Source organism: Orcinus orca, chromosome 5, assembly GCF_937001465.1.
Source record: "Orcinus orca chromosome 5, mOrcOrc1.1, whole genome shotgun sequence".
NCBI classification, from domain to species: Eukaryota; Metazoa; Chordata; class Mammalia; order Artiodactyla; family Delphinidae; genus Orcinus; species Orcinus orca.
The window spans coordinates 16,082,345-16,099,458 of NC_064563.1; the positions used below are offsets into that span (position 1 = coordinate 16,082,345).

A 17,114-nucleotide genomic window follows, 5' to 3' on the forward strand; every position below is an offset into this window, starting at 1 on the left:
ACTTCTTTGCTAAACCACTCATCTTGCAAAACCAACGAGGTGGGAGGGAGATACAAGAGGAAGGAGATATGGGGATATATGTATATGTATAGCTGATTCACTTTGTTATAAAGCAGAAACTAACACACCATTGTAAAGCAATTATACCCCAATAAAGATGTTAATTAATTAATTAATTAGTTTAAAAAATGAGTTCAGAGACTCAATTGTTGTACAAAACACCCCAATACTCTGGTTAAAAATGTTTTTGTGAGATAACTTCCTTTTTACTCCCTATATAATGCCATCTGACTTTAACAACTAGAAATATTATTTATTCAAATGGAAGCTTGCTTACTTTATGACATTGACATAAAATAGTTACATGGCTAAAGTTAGAACGGCTCCACCCAAAGATTCTGCAAAATCTTTAGTGTGGTGAGGACCATAATGACATTCTTATTAGTAAGTACAATACATATTTTTAAAACAAACAAAGCTGGTACCTCCTATTTTCTTAAAAATGGCATTGATGATATTCTTCCTGCAGTGGATTATGGAACAGAGCGGTCTAGATAAGAGTAAAAGCAGCCCCTTAGTAGAGTAGCTTGGACTCTCAAAGCGGTTATCTGTCATTCACATCAAGCCTGAGCAAGTATTTGGGTTAGTTTTATATGTCAAAACCGAAGGGGAAGGCTTAGCAAAAACATTGTCTCTTGCTCCGAATAAGGCAGGCTGAGGAGATGTACATCATTCGCTCACACACTGGACTCCCCTCCCTTTTGTTCCTGCTTCTCTCCTGCTTGGAGCTGACTCCTCCTTCCTGCAGCTCTGAGGATCACAGGCTGATTGAAGAACACAGCGGTTCCGATGGGGAGCTGTGCTCAGTGACTCACTCTCTCTCTCATTTTCTCTCTGTCTCTCTGTCTCTGAACCGGCAAAGCTGAAAACTGCCTGAAAAGCTCTCTGCCTTTGAATCCAGCTCTGGAACCAAATGCATCATTTTACTGCTCTTAAAAACTGAATAGCGTTTGATTACCTCAAGCCAAAGCTGCTTTGCTCCATAAGAAGGACCCGAAAGGACCCACACATCATTGTTTTTCAATCTACTTGAGGAGGTTTTGCTTTCATGCCTGAAACGTGCTGGTTTCAGGAGGGAGTTTTTGGTTTGTCTGTTTTTAATTGAAATGTTGAAAAGTTTCTTATTGCTGCTTTAAGTGGAACCCAATTTTAAAATATGGGTTGAATCAGATCTAAAGGAGAGTTGTCCATTTTCTGCCGGGACTGACTGGTGAACATCTTGAGGGAAACTTGGTAGGAGATAATGAGATCTGATTTGCAACTAACAGCCATGCTTAATTTTGAGAATATTTATAGACTCATTGAAAAAGAAATTAAATATTGACCAAGGATAATGTCTGTATTTCTCAGTAACTTATCAACAAATGACTCTAGCCTGTGGAAAGAAAATCATAATTCGACAGATCTTTTAAATCCGCCAGGAACCGTGAATATATATCTTTTTTGCCTGACATGCTTAATGACTCTCGCAGCCCTGGCAGGCAGCATTTATTCACTAGTTTCCCTAATGAAAACGCGGAACAGAACTGTTGTGTCCATGCTTGTGGCTTCCTGGTCTGGGGATGATCTCATGAGCGTCTTGTCGGTGACCATCTTCATGTTTTTGCAGTGGCCAAATGAGGTCTCTGACTACTTCCAGTCTCTGTGCACCACCTCTGCCTTACTATATTTATGCCAGGGCCTCTCGAGCAACTTGAAGGCGACTCTCTTAGTCTCCTACAACTTTTACACGATGCACAGGGCTGTGGGGAGCCAGGCAGCCTCCAGAAGATCCGGCCAGGTGCTCGGCGTGGCGCTGACGGTGTGGGCAGCCAGTCTGCTGCTCTCCGCGCTTCCTCTGTGCGGCTGGGGCGCCTTTGTACGCACGCCTTGGGGCTGCCTGGCCGACTGCTCCAGCTCCTACGTGCTGCTACTTTTCGCTGTGTACACTTCGGCCTTCGGACTCCTCGCCGGCCTCTCGGTCCCCCTCACTCACCAGTTGCTGTGTTCGGAGGAGCCACCAAGACTCCACGCCAACTACCAGGAAATTTCCCGCGGAGCTTCCACTCCAGGGACCCCTTCAACGCGGGGGAGAGTGCTTTCCCCGTCCCCAGATGATGCTCCGGGCCCGGCCCTGCGGTGCTCGGGAGGATGCTCCCCGAGCTCGGATACCGTGTTTGGACCGGGTCTGCCCGCGAGGGCAGGGCTGGGGCAGGGGCCCGGGCGCGGTGCTACCGCTGTGGCTGGAGCCTGCAGGCGTGAGGACCGGGGGACTCTCTATGGCACCAGGAGCTTCACCGTGAGCGTAGCGCAGAAGCGCTTTTCTTTGATTTTAGCGATGACAAAAGTCACCCTTTGGCTGCCCATGATGGTAAAAGTGCGGTTGCTCACAGCGCGCGGGGGTGTGTGCCAGGCAGTATGAGTGCGTGTTGAGACCACCCTCCCCGGTTTGGAGGGTCACCCAGAGACGTGCATTAAGTCCGCTTACGAATGTATCTCGCTTGGTTTTAGAGAAGCACTTGGAGGAAGGCAGTTCACGGGTAGGACTAGCAGCCGCGAAGCCTTTGCTGCTAAGTGCTTCTCGGTTCAAAACTGGGGAGGAGGGGCTTCCCTGGTGGCGCAGTGGTTGGGAGTCCGCCTGCCAGTGCGGGGGGTACGGATTCGTGCCCCGGTCCCTGCGCGTCCGGAGCCTGTGCTCCGCAACAGGAGGGGCCACAGCAGTGAGAGGCCCGCGTGCCAAAAAAAAAAAAAAAAAAAAAAAAAAAATGGGGAGGAGTATGGGGAGCGCTTTCAGGCGCGAGAGACTTAGTTTTCTGAGATCTCTCATGGTCAAGGGTGTCCTTTTCTCTCGTAGCGATATCTGGGAGTATTCAGTAAAGAGGGTTTTTGCCCCCAATCCTCTGTCATGCCCTTCTCTCTGCTCCATTCCTCCCTAGTAAGGACACCGCCCATCCCCAGCAGGGAGACAGGAGAGGCGTGGTCAGGAGTAGAGACAGCAGAAAGTAGAGAAAACAGGCTTTTGTTCAAGCCTCCAGGAAAGAGCCCAGCTGAGAGGTGGCAGGTGGTGCCCTAGTGTGACAAGCATAACCTGGCAGAGGTGAGGGGCCAGGGATGTGACAAAGGACATCTGGAGTACCAGGTACAGGTTTCACACATGCTTGCCTGTTTTCTGGGATAGCATTTTCTGTATTGTGACTGTGTTTCCCTAGTGGAAACTTGAGCTGGCAGCTAGCACAGACCAGGCTGTCAAGAGTGGAAACCCTCAAAGCCTGTGCAGTCTGGAGCAGCGGGCCTCCTCCCAAGGATTCCCAGTCCATCACCCAAACTGAGGATGCCAGCCCAGGAATAGAGCTTCTGGCTCTCAGACAGGAAAGGGCCCTGGAGGAGGGAGCTGGGGCAGCATGCTTGAGGGAAAGGCTTGGCAAAATGGAAAATGTTATCCTGGGATAGGTCTGAAGCTCTCTGCTTTTGCAGATCCACATGGTGGTCCAGCACGTCGTGGGGTTTCAGAGCCTTCCCTTTGAGACGCTCAGCTTTCTGCTAACCCTCCTGGCCACCACTGTAACTCCAGTGTTTGTCTTGTCCAAACACTGGACACACTTGCCCTGTGGCTGCATCATCAACTGCAAGCAGAACACATATGCAGTGACGTCTGATGGGAAAAAACGTAAGTCCTGAACAGTGCAGAGGTTGGGAACAATATGCATATGGTCAAATACAGAAAGGTGGTCTGTTGAGAGAGTTGCCTTAGTAGGGGATGAAGAGTCCAAGGACAAATGAAGTGGTAAATGGAAGAAATTATAATGTGAAACAATTGTTAGCACAATATTGGAGTAAGTTTTAAATGAGGCAAGTTTAAAACAGCTCTGTGAACTGCTTGTACATTGAATAATTATTTTAGGTAAGAAAGAAGAGAATTTATTCAAAACAGCATGAAGTCAACAAAGGCCTTTAGGTGTTATATCTACCATAGCTCTTAGCCTAGAGTAGAAAATAACTCCCCCTCCCAAATCTACGTATGAGAAGTCTGCATCTTTGAAAAGTTAAAAACTCATTATATTAAAGTTCATTATTGCTGAGTGGAACAGTAAAGAAAAGCATTTTCTTTAGTTTGCTGCTTATATTCTTCCAGGGTTTTGGAAAGTTTTCAGAGTAAGCAATAGGAGTGACTAAAAACAGTTCCAAAACAAATTTTAAGTGTTTGCCTCTGCTTTTAGAAAACATACATATATACACAAAACAACCCCACAGACACCTATAATTTCAAAAAAGGACAAAGGTGGCAGAGTTTGTCAATGTATGTTCATGTATGAATCTAGCCATGCCAGTTACTTAAAACAAACAAACAAACCAAAAAAAAAAACCAACTATGTTCTAAAGAGTACCTCTAGACCAGGAGTGCGGTCAATTATAAAACTCACTAGAGTGTAATTGTTCCTATTCTGAGACAGGAAAAGTTGAAGAATGACCTGTATATTTTGACTCTTCCATAAGGAAAAGGATATTTTTTTGTCATTCCAGACAAAAGATAGGATGTTCTACCATTTAATAAATCCAAGACTGCATTAGTGTATGCTGAATTAACTGTTCCATTAATTGTCCTTTGCTCAGAATAAGCAAGTATATTATTCTTTAACAGAGAAGAAAGAATAAATAAAAACAGTCCATCTTAGACTATTTTAGGGCTATGAAAACTGGAGACTATTAAAGAATATTCTGCAATCCGTTCTTCAACAGGTTTATTTTATAAGCATTAAATAGTCATGAACTGGTCATTTTCCATGTATTCATGACATTTAATGTCTAGATAATTTTCAAATGACCAGAAGATTTTTTTAGTGTTAAGGATGCCATGAAGTTTTATTGTTAATAGACGCCAAATTCATCTATGCCCTTAAAATAAAATAACCATGGAACTTGTAATAATTATGTGCTTTTGGATATTAATATCCAGAGCAACAGTGACACAGAAAATTAATAACAAATCTTTTTGAACCACATAGAAGAACATAGAACATGTAAAAATCACTTACAAGCCTGAAAGTTCTACCATTCTATCAAACATTAATATTTTGTCACTAAATTAATGAACTAACCCCATCTTACAGTATTTAAAATTGTGAGAGAGACAAGAAGAGTTTAGGGCAGTCATTTTTAAGAACTGAAGGGCACCTTTATCAGAGCTGAAAACAAAGCAATGCAACAGATCTATCACTATAAATGGTCTAGGAAGCACTTCTGTCTTATACTGCACAAAATAGAAGAAACTACAGCAGACTAGCAGAATCAATAATCCTGCTAATATCTCATGTTTGAAATTAGAACCATGCCTTTCAAGATCAAAATAATATTTTTCCTCTAAAATTATCGTTGCCCTTATTTGTATTCATTTTAAAATTTCAGGGAAGGTGTTGAAATGTGAGCTTAGAGAGGCGTGGCTTCGAAAATAAAATGTTGTGAGAAACGTTAGTTTAAAATGGCTCCATTCTCTTTTTTTTTTTTTTTTACATCTTTATTGGGGTATAATTGCTTTACAATGGTGTGTTAGTTTCTGCTTTATAACAAAGTGAATCAGCTATACATATACATATATCCCCATATCTCCTCCCTCTTGCGTCTCCCTCCCACCCTCCCTATCCCACCCCTCTAGGTGGTCACAAAGCACTGAGCTGATCTCCCTGTGCTGTGGCTGCTTCCCACTAGCTAGCTATTTTACATTTGGTAGTGAATATATGTCCATGGCACTCTCTCACTTGATCCTAGGCTCTGCCACAGGAAAATTATAAGAATGATGTACTTTCCTTGTCTGAGGACCCACCATAAATTTTCCTATTGCTAGGATGACACAAAAACAGAATTTTGAAACTCCAAAGCTGGCTCATCCTCTGGTGGGCAGGTGCTTGATCAGTTATAGTACTTTGATTCTATGTAGTTATAGTACTTTGATGGCTCCAGTGTCACATTTAAGCTTTTTCTCCTTAACAAATTAATATCCCCCTTTTACATTCTTTTGCTGGGAACTCCAGAAGCAAGAAAAGGAAAATATTTTTTCCTAACTCATATTTACCGTAGGTTCATTTTGGTGATGTAAGCATAATTCTACATCTCAGCTTCACTGTATGGATACTGAGAGACATGCAGCCAGAATATGAATGTCAGTAATGGAAAATAATTTCCAGAAATAATAGTTCTCTCCTGTTTTCAACAGTAATCTGTATTACTAGTGTCTCAAAACAAAAGTTGTTTAAAAAAAGCTGGTTTTAACACAGAGGTCTCAGGTGGTAGACATATGGATTGGATATGGCTTTCAGACCCATTTGGTTTTCGTGACATGATGCATTCTTTTTTAAATTAAATAAACACTTAAAATATTCTCTATAAAAATCAGATTTTCAGCTTCTGTTTTTTGACAAAGTCAAAGTATCTGCTGACATGTTACGCTGAAGAATTATGTATATTTATAAGCTGATATAATTACTTATGTCTAAAATTGTCATTAGTAAGATGTGATTAAAAGCAGAAGACTAGAGCTATTTCATGCCTTATCCAGGGTTTTGCTTTTCAGAGCAAATGTAACATTATACTTATTTTTCATAAGTGTACTATAGACTTCAAAAGACCCTGACTCTATTCTTCTAAGTTTCTTGTAAGTTACTAGTCAAATATTGTCAACTCTGTTTTGTTGTTATAGCCTATTACCTTCATTGGTTAGTCAGAATTTACCTCTAGTGTTAAGGAAAAGTCAATAACAAGAAATGGTTCTATTGGTTACATTTCATAATTAATGTACTTTCCTTAACTCAAAGATAGCACATCAGGGACATTCTGCTTCCATTAACATATTTCATGGATCTGATTAGCAGTAAAGCAATTTCACATAGAGGTTAATGACTTCAATTCTGGAGTCAGCTTTAAATTAAAATCTCTTTACCAGGTAAGTAATCTTAGGTAGGTTTCTTCTATCAGCCTCAGTTTTCTCAAATGCAAAATAGAACCAATATGCCTTTTATTATGTAGGGTTGTTGTTTTGTTAAATGTCATGACCTTTGTGCATAACTGTCCCTGGAATGCTCTAGTTCCCCACTGTATCTTTCTCAATCACACTTCCTTCTCATAGCCTACCTCAGACTGCTTCTTGCACCCAGTGATGTGGAAGGAGATTCTCCACCGACACATTCTGCACAGTTCTTTAAAAACCTTACTCACTTTTGCTTTATATATTTCATAGTTATAATACACAGATAATAAAATATATAGCCATAGATATCCATTTATATGATAAAATTAGGATTTTATGACAGTTTTTGTTTGCTTAATATCCTTGAATTGACCACTTGTCACTTTATAACTTTTTTTTAGAGAAAAAGGAAACCCAACAATAACTAAAACGTCCTTTTAGTTCCTTCAGCTTTCACACTGTTAACGTAACTTAAAAATTCTAATTTAATTTTACTGGACTATATTACTAGAAAAAGTTAAGTAGTACTGTAAATGAAATAGTGTATAATGTTAACATCTGTTTCTACTTTTCCATTTTCTTTGAATAGAAATTTTTGTTTGTATCCTGGCTCATTGAATGTTTTGGCTCAAATAATGAGTGATAACTATAAATTCTCTTTCAGTCAGCAGAATTGGTTTGTAAATCTTCAGTTCTGAGACTATTTCAGTAATATAATCAGCATATGAATGACATGAGGTTGTATTGTAAAATGAATCAAATTTTACCTGTTCTCATAGAAATTTTATAGTTTTTAATAAATTTTTCCACCAAGGATAGCTAAATGTGTGCTAATAAAACACAGAACTATCCAAGTAGAAAAAAAGTTTTGAAATGAGCCATGTTTGAAAGATGAAAATCAAAACATTACATTGCATTTTGTCTACCATCTTGATATAGCTTCATTCTTAATACACAGAAATTATCTAGTATTTAATGACGTTCACATACAACAATTGTATCACTTCTGTCACATTCTCATGTGTTATTCTACTAAGACTTTATACAGTATTCACCAAATAGTAGTGCTATATGTAAGATACCATCATATTTCACCTGATTTAAACCATGGAAAGTTTTATGTGTTCCTGCTAAACTGCTCTTGTAGTTAATCAGGTATATACATGTTGTAAAGTGCTTCAGTTCACAGAAATATGTCTATATACTCTTCTTTAAAATTCATTTCAAATTTATTCAGAAATGTACATATTATTTTTAAAAGTTTAAAAACTGTATTGTAGCATTATCTAATTTTTACTGTATGCATTTATAAACATATAAATGTCAGGAATGATATACATCAAAATATTTAAAGCAGTTATATCGTTGTTGGTATTGCCAGCAGAATAGCTCAAGTAATATTAAGAGCTTTTTAATAATTAAGTTGTAGCAAAATAAAATTTATAAACAATGTATTTTATCCCCAAATAAAGAAATGTAGAGATAATTGGTAGACTGATAGAGCTAAAACTAAAACTGACTGGATATGAGACTATTCTAATTTATGGATCAATATTTTACATAAAATTTCTTTAAAGACTTCAGTGTTCTGCGGTTGTATGTATTTCAAGCCTTCCATTGTGTAAGTGAGAACAGTTAGGCCCAGAGTGATAAGATGGTTGAATTTGTGAGGCACAGTTGCTTTGCATAATTGACAAGAAGTAAACGAAGATAATTCAACTAATCAGGTTGAATTCACTTTCCTATTTTTATTCATTTTGTATATCCAAGCACTGTTTATATCTATCTTCCTAATAATGAAATTTTGTTTTTGTTTTTACATAGCCAAGAGGAGATGCTTTGAATTCAATCTATCATTTCAACGAAGTTATGGAATTTATAAAATAGCACATGAAGATTACTATGATGATGATGAAAATTCAACATCCTATCACAATCCCATGAACTATGAGTGCAAAACTACAAAAGACTCTCAGAGAGACTCTCATAATGTATTCAATGCCATAAAGGTGGAAATCAGCACCACGCCCTCTCTGGACAGCTCCACACTAAAAGGCATCAACAAATGCACAAACACTGATATTATAGATGCTAAACAGGATTCCCACAATGAAAAGGGTGTTGATCCACTGCTCTCTGAAAAAACAGAAGGTGATATTAAATATGATGAAACCACCCTTTTGGAAGGGCCAGAAAGAAGACTTTCTCATGAGGAGAGTCAGAAACCAGACCTTTCAGACTGGGAATGGTGTAGGAGTAAATCAGAAAGAACCCCTCGTCAGGTACAGTAAAGGTTGTTATTCCTCTTAAATTAAAAGTAATACCAAATATGACAGCATGCAAAAAAATTATCCGTTGCTTATTTCATTCATCCAACTCCAAGGTTATCTTCACTTAACTCAATTAATTTCCATAATACTGTTTTATTTCAAAGTGTCTTTTTAAATTTTTTTAATTAGTTCTACATTTTCAGTCAAATTCTATCTATTTTGGAATTGGCAGAGCTAAACAGGATCTTTGAGATGAGCCTCTATTTTAACCTCAAGTAATCTGTGTAAATTCAGACTAGACTCTCAAAACTTATTTCAAATTAGTAAACTTGTAGGTTTTATATTTTTTCTTCACCTGAAAAGTTTACACAAGTGTCCAAAACAGGTTTTGGGGCAAATGTTTATCCAACTACGAGTAAACAGGTAGTCCTTTTGCAACTCTACTATTCACATAGCTTGGCCACTAGTCTTTTTTTTGTTTTAAATTTTATTTCTTTATTTTTTTATACAGCAGGTTCTTTTTTTTTTAACATCTTTATTAGAATATAATTGCTTTACAAGGGAGTGTTAGTTTGTGCTGTATAACAAAGTGAATCAGCTATACGTATACATATATCCCCATATCCCTCCCTCTTGCATCTCCCTCCTATCCTCCCAATCCCACCCTGCTAGGTGGACACAAAGCACTGAACTGATCTCCCTGTGCTATGCAGCTGCTTCCCACTAGCTATCTATTTTACATTTGTTAGTGAATATATGTCCATGCCACTCTCCCACTTCATCCCAGCTTACCCTTCCCCCTCCCCATGTCCTGCAGTCCATTCTCTATGTCTGCATCTTGATTCCTGTCCTGCCCCTAGGTTCTTCAGAACCATTTTTTTTTTAGATTCCATATAGATTGTGTTAGCATACAGAATTTGTTTTTCTCTATCTGACTTACTTCACTCTGTATGACAGTCTCTAGATCCATCCACCTCACTACAAATAACTGAGTTTCATTTCTTTTTATGGCTGAGTAATATTCCATTGTATACATGTGCCATATCTTCTTTATCCATTCATCTGTCAATGGACACTTATGTTACTTCCATGTCCTGGCTATTGTAAATAGAGCTGCAATGAACATTGTGGTACATGACCCTTTTGAATTATGGTTTTCTCAGGGTATATGCCAGGAGTGGGATTGCTGGGTGTTATGATAGTTCCATTTTTAGATTTTAAAGAATCTCCATACTGTTCTCCATAGTGGCTGTATCAATTTACATTCCCACCAACACTGCAAGAGGGTTCCCTTTTCTCCACACCCTCTCCAGCCTTTATTGTTTGTAGATTTTTTGATGATGGCCATGCTGACTGGTGTGAGGTGATACCTCATTGTAGTTTTGATTTGCATTTCCCTAAAGATTAGTAATGTTGAGCATTCTTTCATGTGTCTGTTGGTGATCTGTATATCTTCTTTGGAGAAATGTCTATTTAGGTCTTCTGCCCATTTTTGGATTGTGTCGTTTGTTTTTTTGATATTGAGCTGCATGAGCTGCTTGTATATTTTGGAGATTAAATCTTTGTCAGTTGCTTCATTTTCAAATATTACTCCCATTCTGAGGGCAGTCTTTTCGCCTTGTTTATGGTTTCCTTTGCTGTGCAAAAGCTTTTAAGTCTCATTAGGTCCCTTTGTTTATTTTTGTTTTTATTTCCGTTTCTCTAGGAGGTGGATCAAAAAGGATCTTGCTGAGATTGATATCATGGAGTGTTCTGCCTATGTCTTCCTCTAAGAGTTTTATAGTGTCTGTCCTTCCATTTAGTCTTTAATCCATTTTGAGTTTATTTTTGTGTATGGTGTTAAGGAGTGTTCTGATTTCATTCTTTTACATGTAGCTGTCCAGTTTTCCCAGCACCATTTCTTGAAGAAGCTGTCCATTCTCCGTTGTATATTCTTGCCTCCTTTATCAAAGATAAGGTGACCTTATGTGCGTGGGTTTATCTCTGGGCTTTCTGTCCTATTCCATTGATCTATATTTCTGGTTTTGTGCCAGTACCACACTGTCTTGATTACTATAGCTTTGTAGTCAGGGAGCCTGATTCCTCCAGCTCCATTTCTCTTTCTCAAGATCACTTTGGCTATTGGGGGTCTTTTGTGTTTCTATACAAATTGTGAAATTTTTTGTTCTAGTCCTGTGAAAAATGGTAGTTTGATAGGGATTGCATTGAATCTGTAGATTGCTTTGGGTAGTAGAGCCATTTTCACAATGTTGATTCTTCCAATCCAAGAACATGGTATATCTCTCCATCTGTTTGTATCATCTTTAATTTCTTTCACCAGTGTCTTATAGTTTTCTGCATACAGGTCTTTTGTCTCCTTAGGTAGGTTTATTACTAGGTATTTTATTCTCTTTGTTGCAGTGGTAAATGGGAGTGTTTCCTTAATTTCTCTTTCAGATTTTTCATCATTAGTGTTTAGGAATGCCAAAGATTTCTGTGCATTAATTTTGTATCCTGCTACTTTACCAAATTCATTGATTAGCTCTAGTAGTTTTCTGGTAGCATCTTTAGGATTCTCTATGTATAGTATCATGTCATCTGCAAACAGTGACAGTTTTACTTCTTGTTTTCTGATGTGGACTCCTTTTATTTCATTTTCTTCTCTTATTGCTGTGGCTAAAACTTCCATAACTATGTTGAATAGTAGTGATGAGAGTGGGCAACCTTGTCTTCTTCCTGATCTTAGTGGAAATGGTTTCAGTTTTTCACGATTGAGAACAATGTTGGCTGTGGGTTTGTCATTTATGGCCTTTATTATATTGAGGTAGGTTCACTCTATGCCTACTTTCTGGAGGGTTTTTATCATAAATTGGTGTTGAATTTTCTCAAAAGATTTTTCTGCATCTATTGAGATGATCATATGAATTTTCTCCTTCAATTTGTTAATATGGTTTATCATATTGATTGATTTGCATATATTGAAGAATCCTTGCACTCCTGGGATAAACCCCACTTGCTCATGGTGTATGATCCTTTTAATGTGCTGTTGGATTCTGCTTGCTAGTGTTTTATTGAGGATTTTTCCATGTTCATCAGTGATATTGGCCTGTAGTTTTCTTTTTTGTGGCATCTTTGTCTGATTTTGGTATCAGGGGGATGGTGGCCTTGTAGAATGAGTTTGGGAGTATTCCTCCCTCTGCTATATTTTGGAAGAGTTTGAGAAGGATAGGTGTTAGCTCTTCTCTAAATGTTTGATAGAATTCACCTGTGAAGCCATCTTTCCTGGCCTTTTCTTTGTTGGAAGATTTTTTTTTTTTTTTGCGGTACGCGGGCCTCTCACCGTTATGGCCTCTCCCGTTGTGGAGCACAGGCTCCAGATGCGCAGGCTCAGCGGCCATGGCTCATGGGCCCAGCCGCTCTGCAGCATGTGGGATCTTCCTGGACCAGGGCACTAACCCTGCATCGGCAGGCGGACTCTCAACCACTGCGCCACCAGGGAAGCCCTGTTGGAAGATTTTTAATCACAGTTTCAATTTCAGCACTTGTGATTGGTCTGTTTTTATTTTCTATTTCTTCCTAGTTCAGTCTCAGATGGCTGTGCTTTTCTAAGAATTTGTCCATTTCTTCCAGGTTGTCCATTTCATTGGCATATAGTTGCTTGTAGTAATCACTCATGATCCTTTGTATTTCTGCAGTCTCAGTTGTTACTTCTCCTTTTTCATTTCTAATTCTATTTATTTGGGTCTTCTCCCTTTGTTTTCTTGATGAGTCTGGCTAATGGTTTATCGATTTTGTTTATCTTCTCAAGGAACCAGCTTTTAGTTTTATTGATCTTTGCTCTCCTTTCCTTCATTCTTTTTCATTTATTTCTTATCTCATCTTTATGATTTCTTTCCTTCAGCTAACTTGGGGTTTTTTGTCCTTCTTTCTCTAATTGCTTTAGGTGTAAAGTTAGGTTGTTTATTTGAGATATTTCTTGTTTCTTGAGGTAGGATTGTATTGCTATAAACTTCCCTCTTAGAACTGCTTTTGCTGCATCCCATAGGTTTTGGGTCATCGTGATTTCATTGGCATCTGTTTCTAGGTATTTTTTGATTTCTTCAGTGATCTCTTGGTTATTTAGTAGTGTATTGTTAGGCCTCCATGTGTTTGTATTTTTTACAGATTTTTTCCTGTAATTGATAGGTAGTCTCATAGTGTTGTGGTCGGAAAAGCTATTTGATACAATTTCAATTTTTTTAAATTTACCAAGTCTTGATTTGTGACCCAAGATATGATCTATCCTGGAAAATGTTCCATGAGCACTTGAGAAGAAAGTGTAATCTGCTGTTTTTGGACGGAATGTCTTATAAATATCAATTAAGTCCATCTTGTTTAATGTATCATTTAAAGCTTGTGTTTCTTTTTTTATTTTCATTTTAGATGATCTGTCCATTGGTGAAAATGGGGTGATAATGTCCCCTATTATGATGGTATTACTGTTGATTTCCCCTTTTATGGCTGTTAGCATTTGCCTTATGTATTGAGGTGCTCTTATGTTGGGTGCATAAATATTTACAATTGTTATATCTTCTTCTTGGATCGATCCCTCGATCATTATGTAGTGTCCTTCTTTGTCTCTTGTAATATTCTTCATTTTAAAGCCTATTTTGTCTGATATGAGAATTGCTACTCCAGCTTTCTTTTGATTTCCATTTGCATGTAATATCTTTTTCCATCACCTCCCTTTCAATCTGTATGTGTTCCTAGGTCTGAAGTGGGTCTCTTGTAGACAGCATATATACAGGTCTTGTTTTTGTATCCATTCAGCCTGTCTGTGTCTTTGGGTTGGAGCACTTAATCCATTTACATTCAAGGTAATTATCAATCTGTATGTTCCTATTCCCATTTTCTAAATTGTTTTGGGTTCGTTATTATAGGTCTTTTCCTTCTCTTGTGTTTCTTGCCTAGAGAAGTTCCTTTAGCATTTGTTGTAGAGCTGGTTTGGTGGTGCTGAATTCTCTCAGCTTTTTCTTATCTGTACAGGTTTTAATTTCTCCATCAAATCTGAATGAGATCCTTACTGGGTAGAGTCATCTTGGTTGTAGGTTTTTCCCTTTCATCACTTTAAGTATGTTCTGCCACTCCCTGCTGGCTCGCAGAGTTTCTGCTGAAAGATCAGCTGTTAACCTTACGGGGATTCCCTTGTTTGTTATTTGTTGCTTTTCCCTTGTGGTTTTTAATATTTTTTCTTTGTATTTAATTTTTGATAGTTTGATCAATATGTGTCTTGGTGTGTTTCCTCCTTGGATTTATTCTGTGTGGGACTCTCTGTGCTTTCTAGGGTTGATTGACTATTTCCTTACCCATATTTGGGAAGTTTTCAACTGTAATCTCTTCAAATATTTTCTCAGTACCTTTTTTTCCTCTTCTTCCTTTGGGACCCATATAATTCGAATGTTGGTGCATTTAATGTTGCCCAGAGGTCTCTGAGATTGTCCTCAATTCTTTTCATTCTTTTTTCTTTATTCTTCTCTGTGGTAGTTATTTCCACTATTTTATCTTCCAGGTCGCTTATCCGTTCTTCTGCCTCAGTTATTTGCTATTGATTCCTTCTAGAGAATGTTTAATTTCATCTATTGTGTTGTTCATCATTGTTTGTTTGCTTTTAGTTCTTTTAGGTCCTTGTTAAACATTTCTTGTATTTTCTCCATTCTATTTCCAAGATTTTCGATTATCTTTTCTATCATTACTCTGAATTCTTTTTTTGGGTAACCTGCCTATTTCCTCTTTTTTTTTTTTTTTTTTTTTGGTCTAGTGGGTTTTTACCTTGCTCCTTCACCTCCTGTGTGTTCCTCTGTCTTCTCATTTTGCTTAACTTACTGTGTTTGGGTTCTCCTTTTCACAGGCTATAGGTTCGTAGTTCCCATTGTTTTTGGTGTCTGCTCCCAGTGGGTAAGGTTGGTTCAGTGGGTTGTGTAGGCTTCCTAGTGGAGGGGACTGGTGCCTGTGTTTTGGTGGATGAAGCTGGATCTTGTCTTTCTGGTGGGTAGGTCCACGTCTGGTGGTGTGTTTTGGGGTGTCTGTGGCCTTATTATGATTTTAGACAGCCTCTCTGCTAATGGGTGGGTTTGTGTTCCTGCCTTGCTAGTTTTTTGGCATAGGGTGTCCAGCACTGTAGCTTGCTGGTCTTTGAGTGGAGCTGGGTCTTAGTGTTGAGATGGAGATCTCAGGGAGAGCTTTCGCCATTTGATATTACATGGGGCCAGGAGGTCTCTGATGGGCCAATGTCCTGAACTCGGCTGTCTCACCTCAGAGACTCAGGCCTGACCCCCAGCCAGAGCACCAAGACCCTGTCAGCCACACGACTCAGAAGAAAAGGGAGATAAAGAAAAAAAAGAAAGAAAAGAAAGTTATTAAAATAGAAAAAAATATTAAAAATAAAACAGTAATAAAAAAAGAATAGAAAAAGGAAGAAGAGAGCAACCAAAGAAAAATCAAATCCACCAATGGTAACAAGCACTGAAAAACTATACTAAAAAAAACGGACAGTCAGAACCCTAGGACAAATGGCAAAAGCAAAGCTATACAGACAAAATCACACAAAGAAGCATACACATACACACTCACAAAAAGAGAAAAAGGAAATATATATATATATATGTATATATAATTTTAAAAGGAAGAGAGCAACCAAATCAATAAACAAATCTACCAATGATAATAAGCTCTAAATACTAAACTAAGATAAACATAAAACCAGAAACAAATTAGATGCAGAAAGCAAACCCCAAGTCTACAGTTGCTCCCAAAGTCCACCGTGTCAATTTTGGGGTGATTTGTTGTCTATTCAGGTATTCCACAGATGCAGGTACATCAAGTTGATTGTGGAGATTTAATCCGCTGCTCCTGAGGCTGCTGGGAGAGATTTCCCTTTCTCTTCTTTGTTCGCACAGCTCCTGGGGTTCAGCTTTGGATTTGGCTCCGCCTCTGCGTGTAGGTCTCCTGAGGGTGTCTGTTCCCTACCCAGATAGGACAGGGTTAAGGGAGCGGCTGATAAGGGGGCTCTGGCTCACTCAGGCCGGGGGGAGGGAAGGGTACAGAATGGGGGGGCGAGCCTGCGGTGGCAGAGGCCAGCATGACGTTGCAACAGGCTGAGGCGCGCCATGTGTTCTCCCGGGGAAGTTGTCCCTGGATCACGGGACCCTGGCAGTGGCGGGCTGCACAGGCTCCCGGGAGGGGAAGTGTGGATAGTGACCTGTGCTTGCACACAGGCTTCTTGCTGGCGGCAGCAGCAGCCTTAGTGTTTCATGCCCATCTCTGTGATCCACGCTGATAGCCTCGGCTCACCCCCGTCTCTGGAGCTCATTTAGGCGGTACTCTGAATCCCCTCTCCTCGCACACCCTGAAACAATGGTCTCTTGCCTCTTAGGCAGGTCCGGAGATTTTCCCAGACTCCCTCCTGGCTAGCTGTGGCGCACTAGCCCGCTTCAGGCTGTGGTCACGCAGCCAGCTGCAGTCATCTCCCTGGGATCTGAACTCCGAAGCCCGAGCCTCAGCTCCCAGCCCCCGCCCATCCTGGCGGGTGTGCAGTCAAGCCTCTTGGGCTGGTGAGTGCTGGTTGGCACCGATCCTCTGTGCGGGAATCTCTCTGCTTTTCCCTCCGCACCCCTGTTGCTGCCCTCTCCTCCGCGGCTCTGAAGCTCCCCCTGCTGCCCATGCTGCCCACCCCCCATCCCTGCCAGTGAATGAGCTTCCTTCACAGCTCCCTCCCAGAAGTGCAGGTCCCATACGTATTCTTTTGTCCCTGGTTTTCCTTTTTTCTTTTGCCCTACCCAGGTACATGGCGAGTTTCTTGCCTTTTGGGAAATCTGAGGTCTTCTGCCAGC

The 17,114-nt window shown here is 39.7% G+C and overlaps 1 protein-coding gene across 1 annotated transcript in view; it reads left to right on the forward strand.

The window, feature by feature from the left end:
* The first annotated feature begins 902 nt into the window (after positions 1-902).
* GPR149 (G protein-coupled receptor 149) overlaps positions 903-17,114 on the forward strand; it is a 72,468-nt gene continuing 56,256 nt past the window's right edge. The window contains exons 1-3 of the mRNA XM_004283415.3: positions 903-2,410; positions 3,514-3,706; positions 8,822-9,279. Of these exons, the coding sequence (XP_004283463.1) occupies positions 1,394-2,410; positions 3,514-3,706; positions 8,822-9,279 (1,668 nt within the window). The 5' untranslated portion in view covers positions 903-1,393. The remainder of the gene's footprint in view (positions 2,411-3,513; positions 3,707-8,821; positions 9,280-17,114) is intronic.